The 21,089-nt window shown below is 39.8% G+C and overlaps 8 protein-coding genes across 8 annotated transcripts; 5 read left to right on the top strand and 3 right to left on the bottom strand.

Annotated features, from left to right (window-relative positions):
* Window positions 1-1,345: 1,345 nt before the first annotated feature.
* On the bottom strand, window positions 1,346-3,901 carry DI49_2249 (magnesium transporter CorA family protein; the record flags this gene model as incomplete). The annotated part of the gene is made up of 1 exon (XM_018365384.1): window positions 1,346-3,901. The coding sequence occupies one exon, from the start codon at window positions 3,899-3,901 to the stop codon at window positions 1,346-1,348; it is 2,556 nt and encodes an 851-aa protein (XP_018222484.1).
* A 1,196-nt stretch (window positions 3,902-5,097) lies between these two features.
* Window positions 5,098-5,472, bottom strand: DI49_2248 (SRP1/TIP1 family protein; the record flags this gene model as incomplete). Its single annotated transcript, XM_018365383.1, has 1 exon — window positions 5,098-5,472. One exon carries the CDS (start codon window positions 5,470-5,472, stop codon window positions 5,098-5,100), a length of 375 nt encoding a protein of 124 aa, XP_018222483.1.
* A 2,668-nt stretch (window positions 5,473-8,140) lies between these two features.
* On the top strand, window positions 8,141-9,268 carry BIO2 (biotin synthase; the record flags this gene model as incomplete). The annotated part of the gene is made up of 1 exon (XM_018365382.1): window positions 8,141-9,268. The coding sequence occupies one exon, from the start codon at window positions 8,141-8,143 to the stop codon at window positions 9,266-9,268; it is 1,128 nt and encodes a 375-aa protein (XP_018222482.1).
* An 812-nt stretch (window positions 9,269-10,080) lies between these two features.
* Window positions 10,081-11,382, top strand: ZUO1 (zuotin; the record flags this gene model as incomplete). Its single annotated transcript, XM_018365381.1, has 1 exon — window positions 10,081-11,382. One exon carries the CDS (start codon window positions 10,081-10,083, stop codon window positions 11,380-11,382), a length of 1,302 nt encoding a protein of 433 aa, XP_018222481.1.
* A 251-nt stretch (window positions 11,383-11,633) lies between these two features.
* ERV29 lies at window positions 11,634-12,566 on the top strand (the record flags this gene model as incomplete). Its single annotated transcript, XM_018365380.1, has 1 exon — window positions 11,634-12,566. One exon carries the CDS (start codon window positions 11,634-11,636, stop codon window positions 12,564-12,566), a length of 933 nt encoding a protein of 310 aa, XP_018222480.1.
* Window positions 12,567-13,204: 638 nt separating this feature from the next.
* On the top strand, window positions 13,205-14,230 carry UPA1 (putative methyltransferase; the record flags this gene model as incomplete). The annotated part of the gene is made up of 1 exon (XM_018365379.1): window positions 13,205-14,230. The coding sequence occupies one exon, from the start codon at window positions 13,205-13,207 to the stop codon at window positions 14,228-14,230; it is 1,026 nt and encodes a 341-aa protein (XP_018222479.1).
* Window positions 14,231-14,519: 289 nt separating this feature from the next.
* BGL2 (glucan 1,3-beta-glucosidase) lies at window positions 14,520-15,461 on the top strand (the record flags this gene model as incomplete). The annotated part of the gene is made up of 1 exon (XM_018365378.1): window positions 14,520-15,461. One exon carries the CDS (start codon window positions 14,520-14,522, stop codon window positions 15,459-15,461), a length of 942 nt encoding a protein of 313 aa, XP_018222478.1.
* A 538-nt stretch (window positions 15,462-15,999) lies between these two features.
* YOR1 (ATP-binding cassette transporter YOR1) lies at window positions 16,000-20,442 on the bottom strand (the record flags this gene model as incomplete). The annotated part of the gene is made up of 1 exon (XM_018365377.1): window positions 16,000-20,442. The coding sequence occupies one exon, from the start codon at window positions 20,440-20,442 to the stop codon at window positions 16,000-16,002; it is 4,443 nt and encodes a 1,480-aa protein (XP_018222477.1).
* Between the last annotated feature and the right edge of the window lie 647 nt (window positions 20,443-21,089).

The raw sequence follows: 21,089 nt of genomic DNA, 5'->3' as shown, positions 1-21,089 counted from the left end.
CTGCAGCAGGCTTAATAACCAACATTATTATATACTAAAATGCAACAGTTTATTAATTTCAATAATCTTTATAAAGCACAAAAGATGCATTTCAAGTCTTTCATAACATTGTTTAAAGCCACGGAAGAAATATGGAGAAACGAAGCCAAGTGAACTTGCCATGCATCTCAACCTAAACATCAGTGATTGTTCAGAGTTTTATAATCTGCGGAAAACCGAACAATCGTTTATTCTGTGAGGGCTTGAAATGCAATAGAGAACAATAGGGCGAGGGCGCCCCGTGGCAGAACTTCTAGATATTTGTTCTATTCATCAAATTTCATAGATATTCCGTTACGTTTTTTTCTAGACGACAAGGCATAGCTGATTTATATTTTTGCAACAGTTTAGTTGCTACCAATAACTAATTCCTCACACTGTTCGACAACCGATAAAAGTTCCACAATTATCACATCAAATGGTGCGCCACATTGCAATAACAGTAGGTATTTTTCTGCAGCCAATGCGCTCTCGAGGTACCAATTGTGTGATTTGTTTACAAAGGCGTAACCTTGTTAAATAGATTGATACATTCGCTACACTTCGAGTTTCTGTGTTTTTAACAGTCATCTGTAGTGTCGAAATTGCGCTAAGAATTACTTGAATTTGATTAGCATTTTTCTGCCTATTTCACGCCATATCATGTGTTATTTCTCTTCTTGGAAAATGAGCTTAAAGGCGGCACTCACTTATAAACGTCTCACCATCCATGATCCTATTATAGTCTACGGAATACGTTGCAGAGACAAATATAACTACTGTATAACTCATCATATTATTGAAACGTAGATTGTTGTGTGCTCCTTTAAATCTCATACTCAAAATGATGACACTGTGCTGCACTTTCAATAAAATGACACATCACATTCAGAATAATATCACGTGTCTTGATAATAAAATGTAAGTTACGAGTTCGCGCAAAGGTAATGTGTCACCGACCAAAATTCGGCCACTCCCACTAATTGACCTCTGCGACCTTGATGAATCTTACAAAAGGTATTCCTCGGACCCCAAAGTATAATTTACCCTTATCTTCTCTTATACTCCAGACGAAGATAGTGATTCCCAATACTGTGTGCTAATACAACAATAGGAACACTCCAAAGATTATTTCCGCACTACCTGCCATATTTCGTATATATACCATAAGTGTATATACGCCTATGTATATATATATACCGTCATCCTACCTACTCTACCTTGCTAACCGCTAAAATTGCATTGAAAATTTTGATCTGCACGCGATACGTCACTCTGCATCTTCCACCACATAGTGCCGATTTTCGCCTGCCTCGCAAGTTTCTCATCAGTCATAACGAACACATCTACTAGGAAGACTTGCAACTGACGTTTTTGAAGAGCTGGTTCTTACAGTACCATTTTTGGAACGATCGTTAAATCGTTTATTTCTTCTTGGTAAAAAACTGGATATAACTGATTTAGCACCGCTCTCCGCGGCTTCATTTAGTGTAGATGGAGGATCTATTCTTTTGATCCAAAAGTTTGCCAAGAACCAGCCTCCAACGCCCAATAAAAGAAGAAACCCCAATATACCGAACCACCAGGCAATACTAGAATTTCCTCCTGGCACTGTAACGTTCATACCAAACAGACCGGTAATAACGTTCAATGGAACTAACATCGTACCCAGCATTGTGACTTTGCCTAACATTTCAGTGATTTTGTTATTAGAATTGAATGACTCTACCTGTAATTGGGCTAAGTAGTTTGTATGAGATCTAGAGAAAATCTTTTCATATGCCGACAAATTTTGAAACATTGTCAGCAAATGATCTTGAATATCTCCTAAATACAATGCGATATCTCCCCTTGGTTGTGAAGTTGTGGGCGCGTAGCTATTTGGTAAAGTTGCATAGCTATTGTTATTGGTGCGATTAATATTATCTTGTCTTGCTTGTAAATTTGTTATGTTCATTTGTGACGTTAATGCTGGCCCGACACCACTAGCATCATCTTGACACCTTTTTGCAAACATTTTAATAACATCAGCCTTACCACTTAGAAGTCTCATTAGCGTCATTGTCTTACGCCTGCTTTCACCAATTATTTGTAGCATGGCTGCAAAGTCCATATCGCGAGCCATAAATACGGAATCTTCGATAGAGTCTGCTTCATATTCGATGGATTGAATGACCGGAGCAAAACTATCGGTAATATCATCAATCAAGGCATAACATAACCAATCTGAATTGACGTTAACATAATCACGCAGTTGTCTCACACGTCTTCTAACATTGGCGCAATGGGATACTGGCGTAAAATGGAAGGTCAAAACGCCGGATCTGCAAACGACTACGTAAACGTTAATGGGCTCTAGGAAATCTTCCGATTCTTTATCGTTTTCAAATGTATGGAAACAAACAAAATAATATGACTTGAAAAGTTCTACTTTCTCACGAGTTTCCTGCATCCGAATATCTTCTGCTGTCAAAGGATGTACACCAAATGCCCTTGTCAGGCAACGCATCTCGTCATCTGTTGGGCAACTACAGTCTAACCACCAAGTTGGTTCCCCCCCTCTGAACAATTCATAGAACGACTGGCCTTCAGACACCAAGGACGGGATATCAGTAGCATGTACGGTTTCGTCAGATTCTGAACAAAAAAAAACAAACCTATTGGGGATTTGAAAATCTGTATTTTGGTATGACGAATATACTGCATCGCGGGGCGGGATATTTGCATCTTCTCCTTCAACTTTATTTTTACCAAATGAGACGTCAGGATATGAGGCAGACTTATCGTCTTCATTCTCCTTTTCTTTCTTCTGGGATACATACGTTTCATTAGTGCTATTTCTGTTTCCGCCAGTCGGCATAACTGCAGGTGTGTATTTGAGGGCTGATAACGACCTTGAAGTGGAAGTAGAGCTTGTAAATCCAATATCGTGAGACGTGTTACTGAATTTTTGCCCAATAGGTCCTTGGAGACTCGCAAGAAAGCGGCTCTTTTCTGCGTTAGCAAACTGTGAATATTCTTCTAGTTCATCAAAATCAATACCGTTGACTCTTGTGTGAACGTGTCGGGGCATTGGGAAACAAACATCTTCCTCCGTCCCTTGTGAATCCTCGGAGGCCTGTGATATATCGCTATTAACAGAACCTCTGGTATTCATACGTACTGGCTCCCTTTCCTGCGAATCATTTTCAACAGCGTCGGACTTTTGAGATAGACTCTTCGTAAGTAAAACCGCAGGATTAATTGACGAGTGTGTAGATGTAGTTGACTGTGTCCTCCTCTTCGATTTTGGGTGCTTGGAATACATATCAGCTTTCGTTTCGAGCGGGGTTTCGAAAATCGAATTAACTACTGAAGATTGATGAACCTTTGTAGGAGGACCTACCGAGGAAGGCGCGCTTAACTTGGATCTGATGGTTGGAGGAATGGTAGTATGCGGCCTATTATGATTTTTCATTATACCTACATTCTGAGGCAAAGAGTCATTCTTGTTCACCACGTGGTGCAGCCTTTGATGTGGCATGGGATGTGCTAATTTAGAGGGCCTCGCTTTTAAAGTCGAAGTCGCACACGTTCTTGGCTGATCAGTTGTCTCATCCAACTCAGGACCTACATCTTTGGAATGTATGCTGCCTCTAGTAGGTGAGTTACTAATTTTTGTAGCATTTGTTTGCTCTTTAGAAGTAGTAGGTTCGAAGTGCTTAGCCATTTCGTCTTGTTTCAATGCGGTAGCTCGGTTACGAACTGGCGTTAAATCCGGATGCCTCCTATGGTCATATAATTCCGTCTGGTCTTCAGTTTTTATTGATTGCAGGGAATCATCCTGGGAGATTGGCCTTGGTAAATTAGGCGATGACTCTGATGAGCCGGATGGAAGCGACATTGCAAAGTGTTTTTACGCTTTTTCAAAATTCTTGGCGGTACAAAAAAGAAGTACTGTTACTCTTTTGCTGGATTTTCCATTCAACTAACACTTATCTTTCATGTAGGAAAACAATCTGATTAATCTTAGGAAAAATGAAGCTTGGTAAATTATCGAATCAACTAAGCATAGTGTTACAGACTAGCTTTCTGATATTCTGTGTCTACTGCAAAATGGATCCGCAAATCAGACACTCTTCTCGTTGGTTAATTTTGCTGGAAAAAAAAATGCGTTCCTGAGGCCTGAAAGCTTCTTTGCATATGTAATCCATCCCCACCGAAGCTTGTTCTGACGCAAATTTTCAGATATCGCCGTGCATAACGTTTTCTTGCGGCATACGGCGGTAGTGAGAAAAAAGGGGCGAACACTCCACATTAAGAAGGTAACCATTAAATACGGTCTACCAGGCCCAGATAATTGGAGGAGGGCTGAATGAAGGCAGTCAATCTCCTACGCGCCTGAATTTACCTTCCCTGAGTGTTGGGTTAAGTATAGGGGACGTCTATTATAGTAATACAATATTAGTGTTAAGTACTTATAAAAAGTACGTGATTAATATAATGACAGTTGTAAAGATTTGTTCTTACTATTCTTTAGTGACTAACTTAGAGCTATTCTTGCCGTTGTTTCCTCCCTTTAAATATCCAATTCCCCTTCATATTCTCTATTTAATTAATTTTTTCTATGGGCCATAGTTCATACACTTCTTGCTAAATTAAACGCTTTTCCAGTGCCAAACACGCTATTATCATATTTAATCATCTCCTTAGATTGTGGCACGGCTACAACTAAGTTTATGCATGGAAATTCACATATGGTTAGTGTACTAATCCAGCTACTTGGCTTAACATGACACAACTTTTATACTCCACCAACCTCAAAAATGCTGCCACTTATGTTTTAATAATTTAATTGTGCATACCTCTATACCAATACATTCGTTAATGTAAAAACAGTAACAAAAGTAAACGAATAAGACGGCAGAAATCTCGAAGTGTAAGTTTTGCCAAATGGCCTAAAAATAGCTTAAATTGATAAAAAAGGCCTTATAATTTTAATGTACATATTTATATACACATATCGAGCTATTCATGGAATCGTATTTGAAATTTCGTGAAACTTCCTATTGTCTATAGTGTTCTATTCGTAAAGACACTCTATTTTGGGACAGCAGTGTAGATACCGTCCTTGGAGAGGGCCTTGGAGATGGCTGGTCTCAATCTGGTGGAGTACCATGGGACACCAGTGATCATTCTGGTGACTTGGTCTGCGGCGACACCAGTCAACATGGTGGTGAAATCACCATAGTTGAAAACGGCTTCAGCAACTTCAACTGGGTATGTCTCAGTTGGGTGAGCGGCTTGGAACAAGTAGTATTGAGCCAAATGTGCTCTAATATCGGAAACGTAGACACCCAATTCAACCAAGTTGACTCTTTCATCGGATGGAGATAAAGTGGTGGTGGCTGGGGCAGCGGCAACACCAGCAGCGATGGCGGCAACACCAGCAGCGATTGAAGTTAATTTGACCATTGTAATTGTGTGTTTGTGAGTGATTGTTTAGTGATAATGTTAGCTAAGTAGGAAAGAAAGGAAAGAAGGCATAATCTCAAATAAAGCTGATCAAGGCTGTCCTATTTATAGGAATTTCTTGACTAACGGCTGCTCGAACAAATTACCAGACGAATATCTCACCTCTGATATTTCACCGTTTGCAACCCACACTAATTGTTACTATGGAGATGCTTTTGTTCTTGAACGATGCGCCTTTAGCAGATCTYGTATATGAGAGCACCTATTTATTTTCCTATACGCTTTCTCATTTGCAGAACATAGGAATGCATCTCATAGGAGACGGATCTTGAACCCTTTACGTTCCTCTAATGCTGCCATATTTGGCCATACAATAGAGCCAAAAACAAGTTTGGCTCGGACCCTCGTTCAGAGGCGATTGCCCAAGCCTTGGCCTAAACGGTCATCGAGAATAAACCGGAGCTTTCCCCTCCCCTTTCCCCAAATAAGAAACACCTATAAGCCACCCTATGTGCTTGGGGTCTTACTCTGTAAGAGTCCACAATCTCATACGCCAATCAGTAAGAATTGCCTGCGTCGAAGGCTTCCGGAAAACACCTCATCTTGAAATGACTAGGCTCAACGCGGCATAAAGTAATCCAAGCTTCAGTAAGACACCTGTTACAGGAGTAACTGACTGCTATCTCATCTGTATAGGATTACGCACAGGGCTATTGGTGTCTATGACTAGTAAGTAATAAATCTTCTTATTTAAGTCCTGAGGATACTATCTAGCCGTAGTAATGACGACGAGCATCAGCGCGGCCCCTATTGACAAGGAGAATGTCGAAGACTGTTTGAAGTATGCGTTGACATTATGCTTGATGGGTGGTTTTTGATGTAGTTCAACAGACTCCTGTGCAGCTTATCTTGAACAGCCTTCATATATGAATACAAAGCAATATTCACTAACATGACCGCCCTACTGCTTGTGTCACATATGGCCCCGGCGAACACGGCCAGAATATTTCACAGATCTTTGAGCTTCGACCGCAGTAAACCTATCCTCAGCACTATATCATATCAATACGGACCCGCAGGGTCCCTTATTGCAAGTGGTCTTGATATCATATTCACGGACTCATGGTTCATATATCTTCAAAAAAACATAACACTATAGATAAAATGTGCATATCTTGATATAAAGCATTCTGATATTACCGTGGTATATTTCCTATGCGATCTAAGTACAAACATACGGTACCAGGTATTCAGTAAACATCATAGCCCTCGCATACTCCAAAGGATTATCATTGCATATGCCTTCGATGACCTTACCACACAAAAAACAAACACGCAATTGTCATCTGTTATTAATACTTGATACTAGTCGATAAGTACACAGAATTTCGTATACGTCGCATACGGTTATAGCCCAACCTTGAGCACATTTCAGGCAAAAGCCGCTGTAGGCACCCCAGCAATATCTCCGCTGTTTTTCTTAAGTCAAATACCCTTTGTTATAATATCAATACTACTTTCACCTAATGATTGTTTGGGCGAGTCGTTTATAACCGGAGCCATCCCAGAGTATAACGTGCGGATTATCAGTCGTCTTTCGAGCCGTTTGTTGTTCGATTATGTGTTTTTTAAAATGTACTTGCTTTTTCTGTAACGTCTGATCAATAAGAATCCTCCACTTGCAGCTTCAGTCCGAGAAACTTTTAAGATTGAAACTTTTCTTGTCTGTTTGAAAAGGCTACGTGCGACTAGGTACTATATGATGAAACTTATTCCCTCCTGATTTTGGGCCACAGTGCAGTATGTTGGCGCAACTAATTGCGACTAGTGGAAGCATGTACAAAGATCAAATGGGAGAAAACAGAATCGGTGCCTAAGGGTAAATACAGAAGAGCCAAAATCCACGAAATTCCCACAGCGGTCAAGAACTATAACAAAGTGTTCGTGGACGCAGTCGGCGTGTCTCTAAAGCAAGCAAAGCAAAGCCGTACATATGGAAGTCTGCACCCAATCGTATCCTTAGTGCTAAATATACTGCTCAAATGTCTGGAAATCGTATCGGCACACCAAGTAACGCCGTGAAGGACATTTATGTTCGACGAAGCAAGCTAGAAAGCAAATTTCTCAGCAGAACCCAAGCAGCTAGGACTCAAGATTCTCACGGATACTGTTTTGAGCCATGAACTCCAAAAAAGTACACTCTCAAGTCCTATAATGGCACTCTTCTCTCTGTTTTCTCTTTCTGCCACGCATCTATGGGTTGATTCTGTGTGGCCTCTACAATGTAGTCATGTCGGGATGACTCGCGGACTCAGTCGCGCGGCCTCTCCGACTCCATTTAATGGCATATGATAGTCGAAAAAGTTGTTGAAAAGTGTAGAGTGCAAGAAGCGTCCTGTCACGCCGAGACTCTCAGAGGTTTCACGTGGGACTCGATGCCCGGGGAAACCGCTTTATCTGCTGCTCACTCTGTGTTTACAAACCATGAAATTCTTACGTGGATCCGCTAAACTTTTTTTATTATTTTTCATTTCCTCTTTTTGGGAAATTATTATATAAAGAGAAAGAGCTTTTGTTTGATTATATTTCGGAAGAAAAAATTTTAGGTGTAAGTTTTCTAAACTTCCAGAATAAGCAATCAGCCCAACTGACTCCATTATATTGCAGCATGATTTCAACTATCTGCCGCCATTTTTCTACTGCTAGACCAGTACTCACCAGACTTGCAACCAATGCTGCCGTCAAGTCTGCAACAGCTTCTGGCGAATCCGGCGCTTTGGGGGCTTTACAGTACGCATTGTCCTTGGAGGAACCAATCCATTCGTGGACAAAATCTCAATTGAAGGAGATCTACGAAACACCACTGCTCGAGCTTACGCATGCGGCACAGTTGCAACACAGGAAATGGCACGATCCTTCCAAGGTCCAGCTGTGCACATTGATGAACATCAAATCCGGTGGTTGTTCTGAAGATTGTAAGTACTGTGCGCAATCCTCGAGAAACGATACTGGGTTGAAGGCTGAGAAAATGGTCAAGGTGGACGAGGTGATCAAAGAGGCAGAAGAGGCTAAAAGAAACGGCTCCACCAGATTTTGTCTTGGTGCTGCCTGGAGAGACATGAAGGGCCGTAAATCTGCCATGAAGAGAATTGAGGAAATGATTTCAAAAGTGAACGATATGGGATTGGAAACATGTGTTACTCTGGGTATGGTCGACCAAGACCAGGCAAAGCAGCTGAAGGATGCAGGTTTGACCGCATACAACCATAACATTGACACCTCTAGAGAACATTACAGTAAAGTCATCACCACCAGGACCTATGATGATAGACTACAAACCATTAAGAACGTCCAAGAGTCCGGAATAAAGGCCTGCACTGGTGGTATCTTGGGTCTAGGTGAGAGCGAAGACGACCACATTGGTTTCATTTACACGCTGTCCAACATGACCCCACACCCAGAGTCCCTACCAATCAACAGACTTGTTGCTATCAAGGGTACTCCAATGGCCGAGGAACTGGCCGAACCAACAAGTAAGAAACTGCAATTCGACGAAATATTAAGAACTATCGCCACAGCCAGAATTGTCATGCCTAAGGCGATCATAAGGCTTGCTGCTGGTCGTTATACAATGAAGGAGACCGAGCAATTTGTCTGTTTCATGGCCGGTTGTAACAGTATTTTCACCGGTAAGAAAATGCTTACAACCATGTGTAACGGTTGGGATGAAGACAAAGCCATGTTGGCTAAGTGGGGACTACAACCTATGGAAGCCTTCGAATATGATAGATCCTAAAATGCGGGGACATATGAACGCATATTCGGTAACAGGCTACCTGTTAAAACCGTTTCTTCCCTGCCTATTTATTAAGAATAACTAACTGTATATTTATTTATTTATTTATTTCACCGTCAATAAGCCGGTACCTCGCCGTTGCGTCTTTTGGTTCCTTCCGTGAAGGTTGGTTTTGCCACGAGAGGTGCGTTTACCTTTTAATAACGAATTTCTAAACTATTAGCTAATTATTTTCTTGTTTTTTACATTTTTATAAGGAAAATAATCTGCGAATGAAGTTTTTTTTCCCTGAATTCTCGACTGCTAGAGCCAAACATATATATATTATGAGAGGTAGAAGTCAAATATAAAGCCGAAGAAGATTGCAATAGCACTTTTCTTCCCCCAAATAAATCCAGTTCTCCGTTAAATGTATCGAATTCTCCTGTTAGTGCAACTAAGATCTAAAAGGATGACTTATTGATATATTGTGCATTAAAAAGACGCAAATATCGTATTCTTGAGATTCTCCATAAATAATCAGAAGATGGAAGGGTTACATATCAACATTCTGCAAGTGTACAAAAACTAGCTCAGCAGGTTCATAGCGCTCACTTGCTTTAATGGCGCCATGGGTTGGCACTTCTACTCTATATGTATTTCAGTGCTTACCCGCACTCTAGGATAATTTTTCACTTTTTTTTTTTTCGATGGAATTTTGTGCAATGAGCAGATTTTTTTCTTCAAAACTGTTCATTATAAAGTGATATGGTTTATTTTGGTCTGCTCATTACCTTTTTAACCTTACCTCACATCAACCAACGAGAAAAATTATGTTTACTTTGCCAACATTAACCTCCGACATTACTGTTGCTGTCAACAGTTCTGCCACTAAGACTCCATTCGTTCGCCGTCCAGTCGAACCAGTGGGTAAGTTCTTTTTGCAACATGCTCAAAGAACCTTGAGAAACCACACCTGGTCTGAATTCGAAAAAATCGAAGCTGAAAAGAACGTCCAAACTGTCGACGAATCCAACGTTGACCCAGACGAATTGTTGTTCGACACTGAACTAGCTGACGAAGATCTATTGACTCATGACGCCAGAGACTGGAAAACCGCTGATTTGTACGCTGCTATGGGTTTGTCTAAGTTGCGTTTCAGAGCCACCCAAAACCAAATCATCAAGGCTCATAGAAAGCAAGTTGTCAAATACCATCCAGACAAACAATCTGCCGCTGGTGGTAGTTTGGACCAAGATGGTTTCTTCAAAATTATTCAAAAGGCTTTTGAAACCTTAACCGATTCCAACAAAAAAGCTCAATACGACTCATGTGATTTTGTTGCCGATGTCGCTCCTCCAAAGAAGGGTACTAATTACGACTTCTACGAAGCTTGGGGACCTGTTTTCGATGCTGAAGCACGTTTCTCCAAGAAGACTCCTATTCCAACTTTAGGTGACAAGGACTCTTCCAAGAAGGATGTTGAACAATTTTATGCCTTCTGGCATAGATTCGATTCCTGGAGAACCTTTGAATTCTTGGACGAAGATGTTCCAGATGATTCTTCCAACAGAGACCACAAACGTTACATTGAAAGAAAGAACAAAGCTGCCAGAGACAAGAAGAAGACCGCTGACAATGCTAGATTAGTCAAGCTTGTCGAAAGGGCTGTCAGTGAAGATCCTCGTATCAAGCTGTTCAAAGAAGAAGAAAAGAAGGAAAAGGAAAGAAAGAAATGGGAAAGAGATGCCGGTGCCAGAGCCGAAGCCGAAGCTAAGGCTAAGGCCGAAGCCGAAGCCAAGATCAAGGCTGAATCTGAAGCCAAAGCTAGCGCTTCTGCTAAGGTTGACAAGAAGAAAGCCAAGGAGGCTGCCAAGGCCGCCAAGAAGAAGAATAAGAGAGCTGTCCGTAACTCCGCCAAGGAAGCCGACTACTTTGGTGATGCTGACAAGGCCACTGCCATTGACGAACAAGTTGGCTTAATTGTTGACAGTTTGAACGACGAAGAGTTGATCTCTGTTGCCGACAAGATCAAGGCCAATGGTGCCGGTGCAAAGGAAGTCTTGCAAGAATCCGCCAAGGCCATCATTGAATCCGGCAAACTGCCTTCCAGTTTGTTGTCTTACTTTGCCTAATACCATCAAAATAGAATAGAAATATATACGAACAGTAAATACGAATCATTTTCATCTATACTGTTGAAAAAAATCTTCGGGTGACCGTTGCCCTTTTGGGCAATTTTGAAGAAAATGGAAAAGAGGGAATAATAAAAGAGAGGAAAAATAAAGGACACATCTAACATAAGATCAAAGTTAAGGCCAATTCGCAATAGCAAGCAATTCTCCCGACACAAAGAGGCGAAGACAAAGCAGAAAGGAAAATATCAATGTCTTATAGAGGACCCAATGGAAATTTTGGCGGTATGCCAATGTCATCATCACAGGGATCATACTCCGGTGGTGCACAATTCAGATCAAATCAGAATCAATCTTCTTTTGGCATGTTGAAACAGTGGAAGCAATCTTTTGAAAAGTTTGCTTCCAGGATTGAAGGACTCACTGACAATCCAATTGTTCACAAATTGAAGCCTTATATTCCAAGTTTGTCAAGATTTTTCATTGTGGCCACCTTTTATGAGGATTCGTTTAGGATTCTGTCACAATGGTCCGACCAAATCTTTTATCTGAATAAATGGAAACATTATCCATACTTTTTTGTCGTTGTGTTCCTGGTTGTGGTTACGGTCTCTATGTTGGCTGGTGCCAGTTTGTTAGTCCTAAGAAAGCAAACCAACTATGCCACCGGTGTGTTATGCGCTTGTGTTGTTTCTCAGGCCTTGGTTTATGGATTATTCACAGGCTCATCATTTGTCCTAAGAAACTTCAGTGTCATTGGTGGATTATTGATTGCATTCAGTGATTCAATTGTTCAGAACAAGACCACGTTCGGTATGCTTCCTGAATTAAACAGCAAAAACGACAAAGCAAAGGGTTACCTATTGTTTGCAGGTAGAATCCTAATTGTTTTAATGTTCATTGCCTTCACATTTAGTAAATCTTGGTTTACTGTCGTCATAACCATCATCGGCACCATTTGTTTTGCCATTGGTTACAAGACAAAATTTGCATCCATTATGTTAGGTCTGATCTTGACTTTTTACAATGTTACACTAAACAATTACTGGTTTTATAACAATACCAAGAGAGACTTTTTGAAGTACGAATTCTATCAGAACTTAAGCATTATCGGTGGGCTATTATTAGTTACCAATACTGGTGCCGGTGAATTATCCGTTGATGAAAAGAAGAAAATATACTAAAGAATGAAGAAAACCTCTTCTCTGTGCCTTCCCCAGTTTGTTGTTTTCTATACGATTTTTGTTTCTCTTCTATCCTAACTCGGAGGCTCCCAAAATACCGTTAGCTCTCATATATACTTTTTCTACTGTCATATTTATATAAAAAGATTTCCTTTTATATGAATGCACTCAACGAAATTTCATTGATCCGATATCGCCTTTAAGTTTTCACTATAAGTGATTCGGAAAATCGTGAAGGCAGATTTTCAGCAACATCACTGAGATGATTCCGTCCATTACCATTCGTCATTAGATATGAATGAGGCGTGGGGTGATCCTAGAGAATTTTCGTCCACTGTGTCACAGTTATCTTGATTAATAAAAAAAGGAAACTCTAAAGAAAAAAAAAATCCTTTCCTATTCTTCCAAATGAATATTGACACGGAATTGGGGCCAGTTTGATGACTTCGTTACCACCGAGCTATTCTATATCTTCTCCTTGACATTTACTCTCACATTCTATAAGATGGCACACCCACACATGCTCCTTGAAATTTTTTCCATCTCATCGATGAAAATTGCTGTTGAGAGTATAGAAGTATAATCATTCTCCAATAATAAAGAGCCAGCTACCGTTAAATATATCAACATCGGGAAAGATGGCAATCAAACGTAGATCAGAAAATGTTAAGAATAGTGCCAAAGCTGTTAAGAAAGTAAAACCAAGTTTACTGAAGTTGAAAAAAGTCATAGATATAGAGTCGAGCGTGGTGAATTACTCTATATGCATACCGACAACTGTCATCGACAATTGTTGTAACTTAGAACAGGCTACATTTACCGCGTACCAAATTGCCAAGACAGCCGTTTTGTTCAATATCCAAGAAATTATAGTTTTAGACCTGTCAAAGGATAAAAGGCACGAAAGGAAAACAAGGCCAAAGGAAAGCACTTCGGATTGCTTGCTTCTTGCTACACTACTGCAATATTTCGTGACGCCTCCAAATTTACTCGATGTTACGTTCAAGAAGAAGAACAGGTTATATTTGAAGCACGCATTTACATTTCCGCCATTGGGTCAATTGCCGTTTATGAATGAATCCGCAGAGGGAAACTACAAAGAAGGTTTGTCTATTGCACAAGATTCCTCAGCGAAGGACTCAGACGAGAATTTGACTAATTTGGTGTATATAGGAAAAGAGAAAACCATTAAATTACCTAACCAAAATATTCCCAAGACTGTACGTGTAACGGTTGACACACAGCGCAAAGAAGTAGTATCGCCCAGAGATGCCTACAAAAACAGCCCATTGGGATATCACGTTCGCGTGTCCAACACTTTGGATGAAGTTTCCGAAGGATACACAAAGACTCTTTGGGTCAACAGTGGCGACTACCACTACGACGAAGCTTTGTCAAGGAACTACAAGGCAGAAACGAAACTCCCATACGTTACAAAGATAACAAAAAGCTCAAAATCACAACCACCATGCAATATACTGCTTATCTTCGGCAAATGGGACCACTTGAAGCGTTGTTTCAAAAGATCTGATCTAGAGTCGTCAGCGTTGCACCACTACTTCTCAGGGCAACTAGAATTTCCAGGTACAGTACCCCAGGGGAAGCTGACCATCCAAGACAGCTTCCCAATAGCCCTCACCATGCTCCAACGTTGGACCAGCTGAAAGAAACAGCGATTTGTAACCAGTACCGCTATTTATACTATATAGTCATCACTACCTACGAGAATGTAGTTCTATTTTTAGCAAAAGAAACGTTAAAATTTTTTTTTTTTTCAGTTTTTCGCCCTGGGAAAAGGAAAATGTCACCAACGAAAACAAGAATATTTGTTTGTTTTGATTTGAATGCCTCCTTATAAAGAAGAACGGTCTTTCTGGTTACATATTTCAGGATTCTTTTTGTTTTTATCTTTAATCTCTCAACACAAAACAAAAAAAGGAAAAACGTTCAAAAATGCGTTTCTCTTCTACACTCGCTACTGCAGCCACTGCACTATTATTCACAGCTTCCCAAGTTTCAGCTATCGGTGAATTGGCTTTCAACTTGGGTGTGCAAAACAACGACGGTTCTTGTAAGTCTACTTCCGATTATGAGAGCGAATTGAAGGCCTTGAAGGGCTATACTTCTACCGTCAAGGTTTACGCTTCTTCTGACTGTAACACTTTGGAAAACTTAGGTCCTGCTGCCGAAGCTGAAGGGTTTAGTGTTTTTGTTGGTGTTTGGCCAAATGACGATACCCATTATGCTGCTGAAAAGACTGCTTTACAAACATATTTGCCAAAGATTAAGAAATCCACTGTTGCTGGTTTCTTAGTTGGCTCTGAAGCTTTATACCGTGACGATTTGACCGCTTCGCAACTATCGGATAAGATTAACGATATCCGTAGCTTTGTTGCTGACATTTCTGATTCCGATGGAAGCTCTTACTCTGGTAAGCAAGTTGGTACCGTCGACTCCTGGAATGTCTTGGTTGCTGGTTACAACTCCGCTGTTATCGAAGCTTCCGATTTTGTCATGGCCAACGCTTTCTCCTACTGGCAAGGTCAGACCATGCAAAATGCCTCTTACTCTTTCTTTGATGACATCATGCAAGCTTTACAAACTATTCAATCTACTAAGGGTTCTACTGATATCACTTTCTGGGTCGGTGAAACCGGCTGGCCAACCGAAGGTACCAACTTTGAAAGTTCTTACCCATCTGTCGACAACGCCAAGCAATTCTGGAAGGAAGGTATTTGTTCTATGAGAGCCTGGGGCATTAACGTTATTGTCTTTGAAGCCTTTGATGAAGATTGGAAGCCAAACACCTCCGGTACCTCTGATGTCGAAAAACACTGGGGTGTTTTCACTTCAAGCGACAATTTGAAATACTCTTTGGACTGTGACTTTTCCTAAATGCTTTTGAACTAGGTTTGAACCAAGAAAAGGTCCTTTCTCTTCTGTAAGTAAAAGATAAGCAAAAAAAATATTGAATCCAAAAGTTTTTTTTCCTTATTTTAAACTTCTATTTTATTTTCAATTCTTTTAGGTATCTGAAAATTTCTTTCGGTTTTAGAATTTTCACTACTAAGTTTTCTATTTTATGCCTCCAATCTTTTGAATTCGTTTTTATAAGTACTTTCTTCAGTTAATAAGACATCCTTGTAAAATCTTTAAATATAATTTACCATTAATATACATAGTTATATTATCTAAAGTAGAAACAAAAGCATCGATATATCCTGAGCGCTAAACGCATATAACTTTTTTTTTTTGAGTATGCGTATATAATATGGTATATGAGCATATATATGTTTATGACAAACGTACCGGCTCTTCTGAATTTATTATCAATGGGGTTTTCTTTTTACTTTCGTCCATTTCTTTCTTTCAGTGAACGCCATTTTAAATATTAAGTAGGGAGAGGGGATATTATGCAATGAATAATATGCCACTAAAATCTGTTCTCGAAGTCTTCTTCTACAATACCCGATCTCAAACACATGTTTTTGAAAATACTGTCCTTTTGAGAAAATAATGTCCATGGGGTATCAAATTCTGCAACTTCACCCTTTTCTAACACTAGAATACGATCGTAATTCACAATAGTCTTCAGCCTATGAGCAATACATAAAATTGTGCAGTCTCCAAATTCTTCGACAATACGCGCTTGAATTTTACCATCTGTTTCATAATCCACTGAAGATGTAGCTTCATCCAAGATTAATATTTTGGATTGACGAACTAAGGCTCTCGTTAATGCTAGTAATTGCCTCTCACCTAATGAGAAATTGGAGCCTTCTTCTTCCACTGCTTGATCTAAATGGAATTTGTGCATTTTACCATGCGTACCGTTTTCGTCAGGTTTTTGTAACTTGACCTCTGGTAAATCTTTCCTGGCAATCGCGCCACCTCTGACTAGTGCATCCCATAGCTCATTTTCTGTACGTTCATCAAACGGATCCAAATTCTTACGGATTGTACCTCTAAATAAAACCGGATCTTGTGGAATAATGGCCAGTTTTCTTCGTAAATCAAAAAGCCCAAGCTGACTTATATTAACGTCATCAATTAATATTTCACCACTAGCCAATTCGTTTAACCTGTATAAAGCACTCATGATAGTAGATTTACCGGCACCCGTACGACCACAGATACCAATCTTCTCTCCACTTTTAATGTCCAAATTCAGGCCTTTCAAAACTATCGGTAAACCCGGTCTATAAGCAAAATCAACATTTTTGAATATTATCTCACCTTTTGAAGGCCATGATTCGGGAGGAGTCATTTCTGGTTTTTTGTAGTCAGCTTCTAAAGGCAATTCAGTTGCATACGAAACCAATCTTTCGGCACTGTTCATATCATTTTCTGTCTGCGTCAATGCTCTCAAAATGGTATTTAATAAACCAGGCAACTGTAAAACATAAGTCAACAAAACACCAACGGATGCTGCAGATATAGGAAAAGCTCTGGTAACGCATAGCAATGTGATGATTAGCGCAAATACGATAGCAACCATATCAAGGAATATACCGACCCACCTTTGTAGGACAACAACAAGATAACCGGCCTCATTCATTTTGTTAATCAAGAAATCTGACTTTGCCAAAAATCTCTCTTGGCTCCTGTAAGCTTTGATTGTTTCCATCCCACCCAATACTTCATTTAAGTTATTGTAAACGAACGAACGTTGGACAGCTTCTAGTCTCTTGATTTCTCTACCAGAACTTTGATAATGATCAGCGATCAAAACAAAAATAATCAAAAGGAATGGAATTGCAATAGCGAACCATGGCAAATAAACAATACACATGACACAAACACCGACGATATTCGCAAATTGAGATGTCATCAAACGCAAACTTTCGGTTAGCTCATTATCCAAACTATCGGTATCCTTCGTGAATCTGTTCAAGATACGCCCCAAAGGTGTCGTGTCTATGTATGACATTGGTGTATGTAAAATTCTCTTTACGGCTCTTAAATTCAACCACTTGGATGCCATGATACCCATAGCACAAAGAATTGTATATTGACCATTCATGAATATGAAAGCGGCAAAAACAAAGAAGGAGTAAAGACCCATGTAAAAACTAGGCGATTTATTCTTGAATTTGTTCTCAGTCCAATAAGATAACCAGACAGAAGAAAAAAGTGTACAAAATGTGGTACCAACAACAGAAAAGAAATATACTGGAAGCGCGACGAACCCCCATTTACCTACGGCAGCTTTAATGTATTCCCGGTAAACTGTCAGACTAATACTGTTGACTGCTCTTTCTTCTTTTGTGCTAGTGTGACCATCTACAACGGCTTCACCACTGTTTGAAATTTGTGATAATTGGGTAGTTCTTTTTTTCAACTCAGTTAGTTCCTTCACTTCAGCTTCATATTTTAGATGCTCCAATTCATTAACGATGACCTTTTCCTCTTCTTCATCCTCTGATTCTTTAGAATTTTGGGAAGAAAACTGTAAAAGGTTTATCAAGGTTGGATTACGGGCCTTTAGCTCGTCAACGGTACCAATATCAACATCACCATCATTACCTAAAACAATAACCCTAGAGGCTTTGTCAATCAAAGACAACTGATGCGTGGCTAGAATTCTTGTTTTGTTTGCGAGTACTCCAGTTAGACATTCATCCATAATGTGTTTACCAACACGGGAATCTACAGCACTTAGAACATCATCAAACAAATATATGTCTTTCCTTTTGTAAACCGATCTGGCCAAGTTTATACGTGCCTTTTGACCACCGGATAAAGTAATACCACGTTCACCAATTTCGGTCATATCACCAGCAGGTAAAATATCCAAATCTGCTTTCAAAGAACAAACACGAATGACTTCATCATACTTTTCTTTATTGAATGGAGAACCAAATATAATATTATCTTTCACTGAAGCATTTTGGATCCATGGATAACCACACATCAACAAGTCACCGCTTACTTCAATTCTACCATCAGTCTTTCTCATCGATCCTGCCATTGCGTTCAATAGCGAAGATTTACCAGTACCGATAGGACCTGTAATCATGATGAATTCACCCTTTTTGATTTCGAAATTCAAATCTTTGAACCCCTTGAAAGAAGTTTTCTTCAAGTCTTCAGGACCATCTCTTTCTTTCAGCATATTGTCCAATCTTTTTGCTTTATTGTCGTTTGTGGTTGGTTTACCCCATGTATCTTTACGCTTTTTTTTTTTTTTGTTTTTTTTACCTTCATCTTTAGCTTCATCTTTAGCTTCTTCAATGGCATCATTTAATTCATAATCCTCCCATTCAAATGAACAGTGAGTCATCTTTAAAGCCAGTTTTGGATCAAAGTCGGCGGAAGGTTCCATTTCAATCATATGGTTTGGATCATCTTCCGGAGCTTCCAACAAACTCTGCAAACGGCCCAGCCCAATGATCATATCAATACCCGTACCAATGGCAATAGGTAAGAAAAACATTTGCAAACTTAAAACCTGAAATAACGATAAAGAGGCAAAAATGTTACCGGGCTGTCTACCTCCATTATTAACTTTGTACATTGCTAGAAATGTGACCAGTGAAGCAATACTGGGTAAAGATAAGGCCATGGCAATTAAGAAATTTCTTGATAATTGCATTTTCCTTACTTTAGAAATTTCCTTACCTCTAATATCTTGAATATTTTTCTCGTAAGCGTCTTCCCAAGTATAATATTTGATCATTTTTAAATTGTTTAGCACTTCTCTCATAATGGTAACTCTTGCGTCAGTAAAAATATTTGCAGCGATTCTGAAACCCAGAATTAATTTAAAGGCAAAAAGAGATATTACAAACCCAGCAAAGAAGATACCAATCCCAACCAGTGCAATAGGGCCTAAGTTAACAATCAATAAGACAATACAAATTGCCAAGATCGCAGGGAACCCGGCTAAAAACGGTTGAAAAGACAGGGCAAATTCCACTCTAGCCAAATCCGTTGTTATAAAAGAGGTGACTTTACCATTGGGGAAACGATGTCTCGCGTAATTAGAAGCATTGAACATTTTTTTCATAGCGGCTTTAGTCAAGATAGATTTTGCTTGCACACCTGTCAACTGAGAACTATGAAAGAAATGATTAAAGGTTAGCCCATTAACGAACATCATTATACATGCACCAATAGCATAACCGACACCACTATTTACGTGTGTATTATGAAACATTGCTTTTTTTTCAACAAACTCAATCAGCCTCTTCGTAATCATTGGGTTGAACCCAGAAGTACAATTAGACAAAACGGCAAACAGCACTGAAATGGAGTACTGCCTCTTAAACGTAAATAGCAAAGCTTTAAAAACGGTATGATTGGGCAGTTTTGCATTTTCAATAACGTCGTCCTCGGTAGCCTCTGGATGCTGTTTACGATATTTTTTCCTTGTTTTTTCAAAATAGTACATCATGTTTTTCTCAAAATCATCATAGAGGGTCTCTATAGACATCCTGGGGTCCATCTTGAAGAGATCGTTCGGTTGGATTGTCCTTTTGTAACCAACTCGAATGATCGGCAGCACCCACCAAAAGAACATGTTGGATATGATATTTGTATGGAACATAGGGTACACCTTTCTTTCGTCATCATTTTGCGGTACTTCAGGCATTTTTTTTGAATGTAAGAAGGAAAAGAAACGTTTCTGAGGAAAGATGTCTGATTCGGTCACTTTTTCGATATCATCACTGTTCAAATACGTTTGCGGTTTATTTTTATCCACGATATACTCGCCTGTGGGCAGCAAAGATTTGTCGTCCCAAAAAGACGAAGAGTCTTTCCCCACATCTGAGCTCACGTCTGAGGATGCGGAGCCCTTGTGGAACAGAACTACGTTCTGGTCTTTTTTATTCTTTCCGGACTCCGAAACTATGTCGTTCATTTTAGCGACCATGACCGGTAATGTAATATCAGCGACACCCAGTTATAGCTCCTTTCTGTAAAATAACAATACAAGATCTTCTTTTCTATACCTGCGTAGCACTTTCTTTTTCAGAGGGGACTTTTTACAAGGAGAAAAAGGAAAAGAAATGTGTCCTTCTTGTAGCTGTGTAGCGTGGAAAAAAATAGAGTACACGAAAAGACAGAGCTGTTATTCTGTATATTTGGGCAAGCTGTAAGAGGTTCTCAAAAGTGACACATTCTGTATTCTCTAATATCTCTCTCCGATGAGCGCCTTATATACATATAACTGTGTATTTTTAAGTGCCATCCAAGGGACACACAGATCTCATTGTAAAGGAAAAACATTGCCACTCACCTACGGAGCCTGTCTTGGCTTTTTTTCTGTTTCCACGGGTTCTGAGCCATGCCTGCATATATCCGTGTTATATCCATGGAACGGACACCTCCCTTACACATAGCCGTCCGCGAAAACAAACGGGAAAAAAGAACAGAAAAGGAGACAAAAAAGTGCCAAAATAAACAATAAGGGCCAAATAACCGCGCTTATCGCAAAGTACTAGACAGCGAACAGCAGTGGCTGCACGGTAGGGGGAGGCGAAGTAGAACTACTGGTAAAGAATCACAGAACAGTACGGG

Source organism: Saccharomyces eubayanus, chromosome VII, assembly GCF_001298625.1.
Source record: "Saccharomyces eubayanus strain FM1318 chromosome VII, whole genome shotgun sequence".
Taxonomy (NCBI): Eukaryota; Fungi; Ascomycota; class Saccharomycetes; order Saccharomycetales; family Saccharomycetaceae; genus Saccharomyces; species Saccharomyces eubayanus.
The sequence above is the reverse complement of the archived record's forward strand: the minus strand, read 5'-3'. Positions and strand labels throughout refer to the sequence as shown.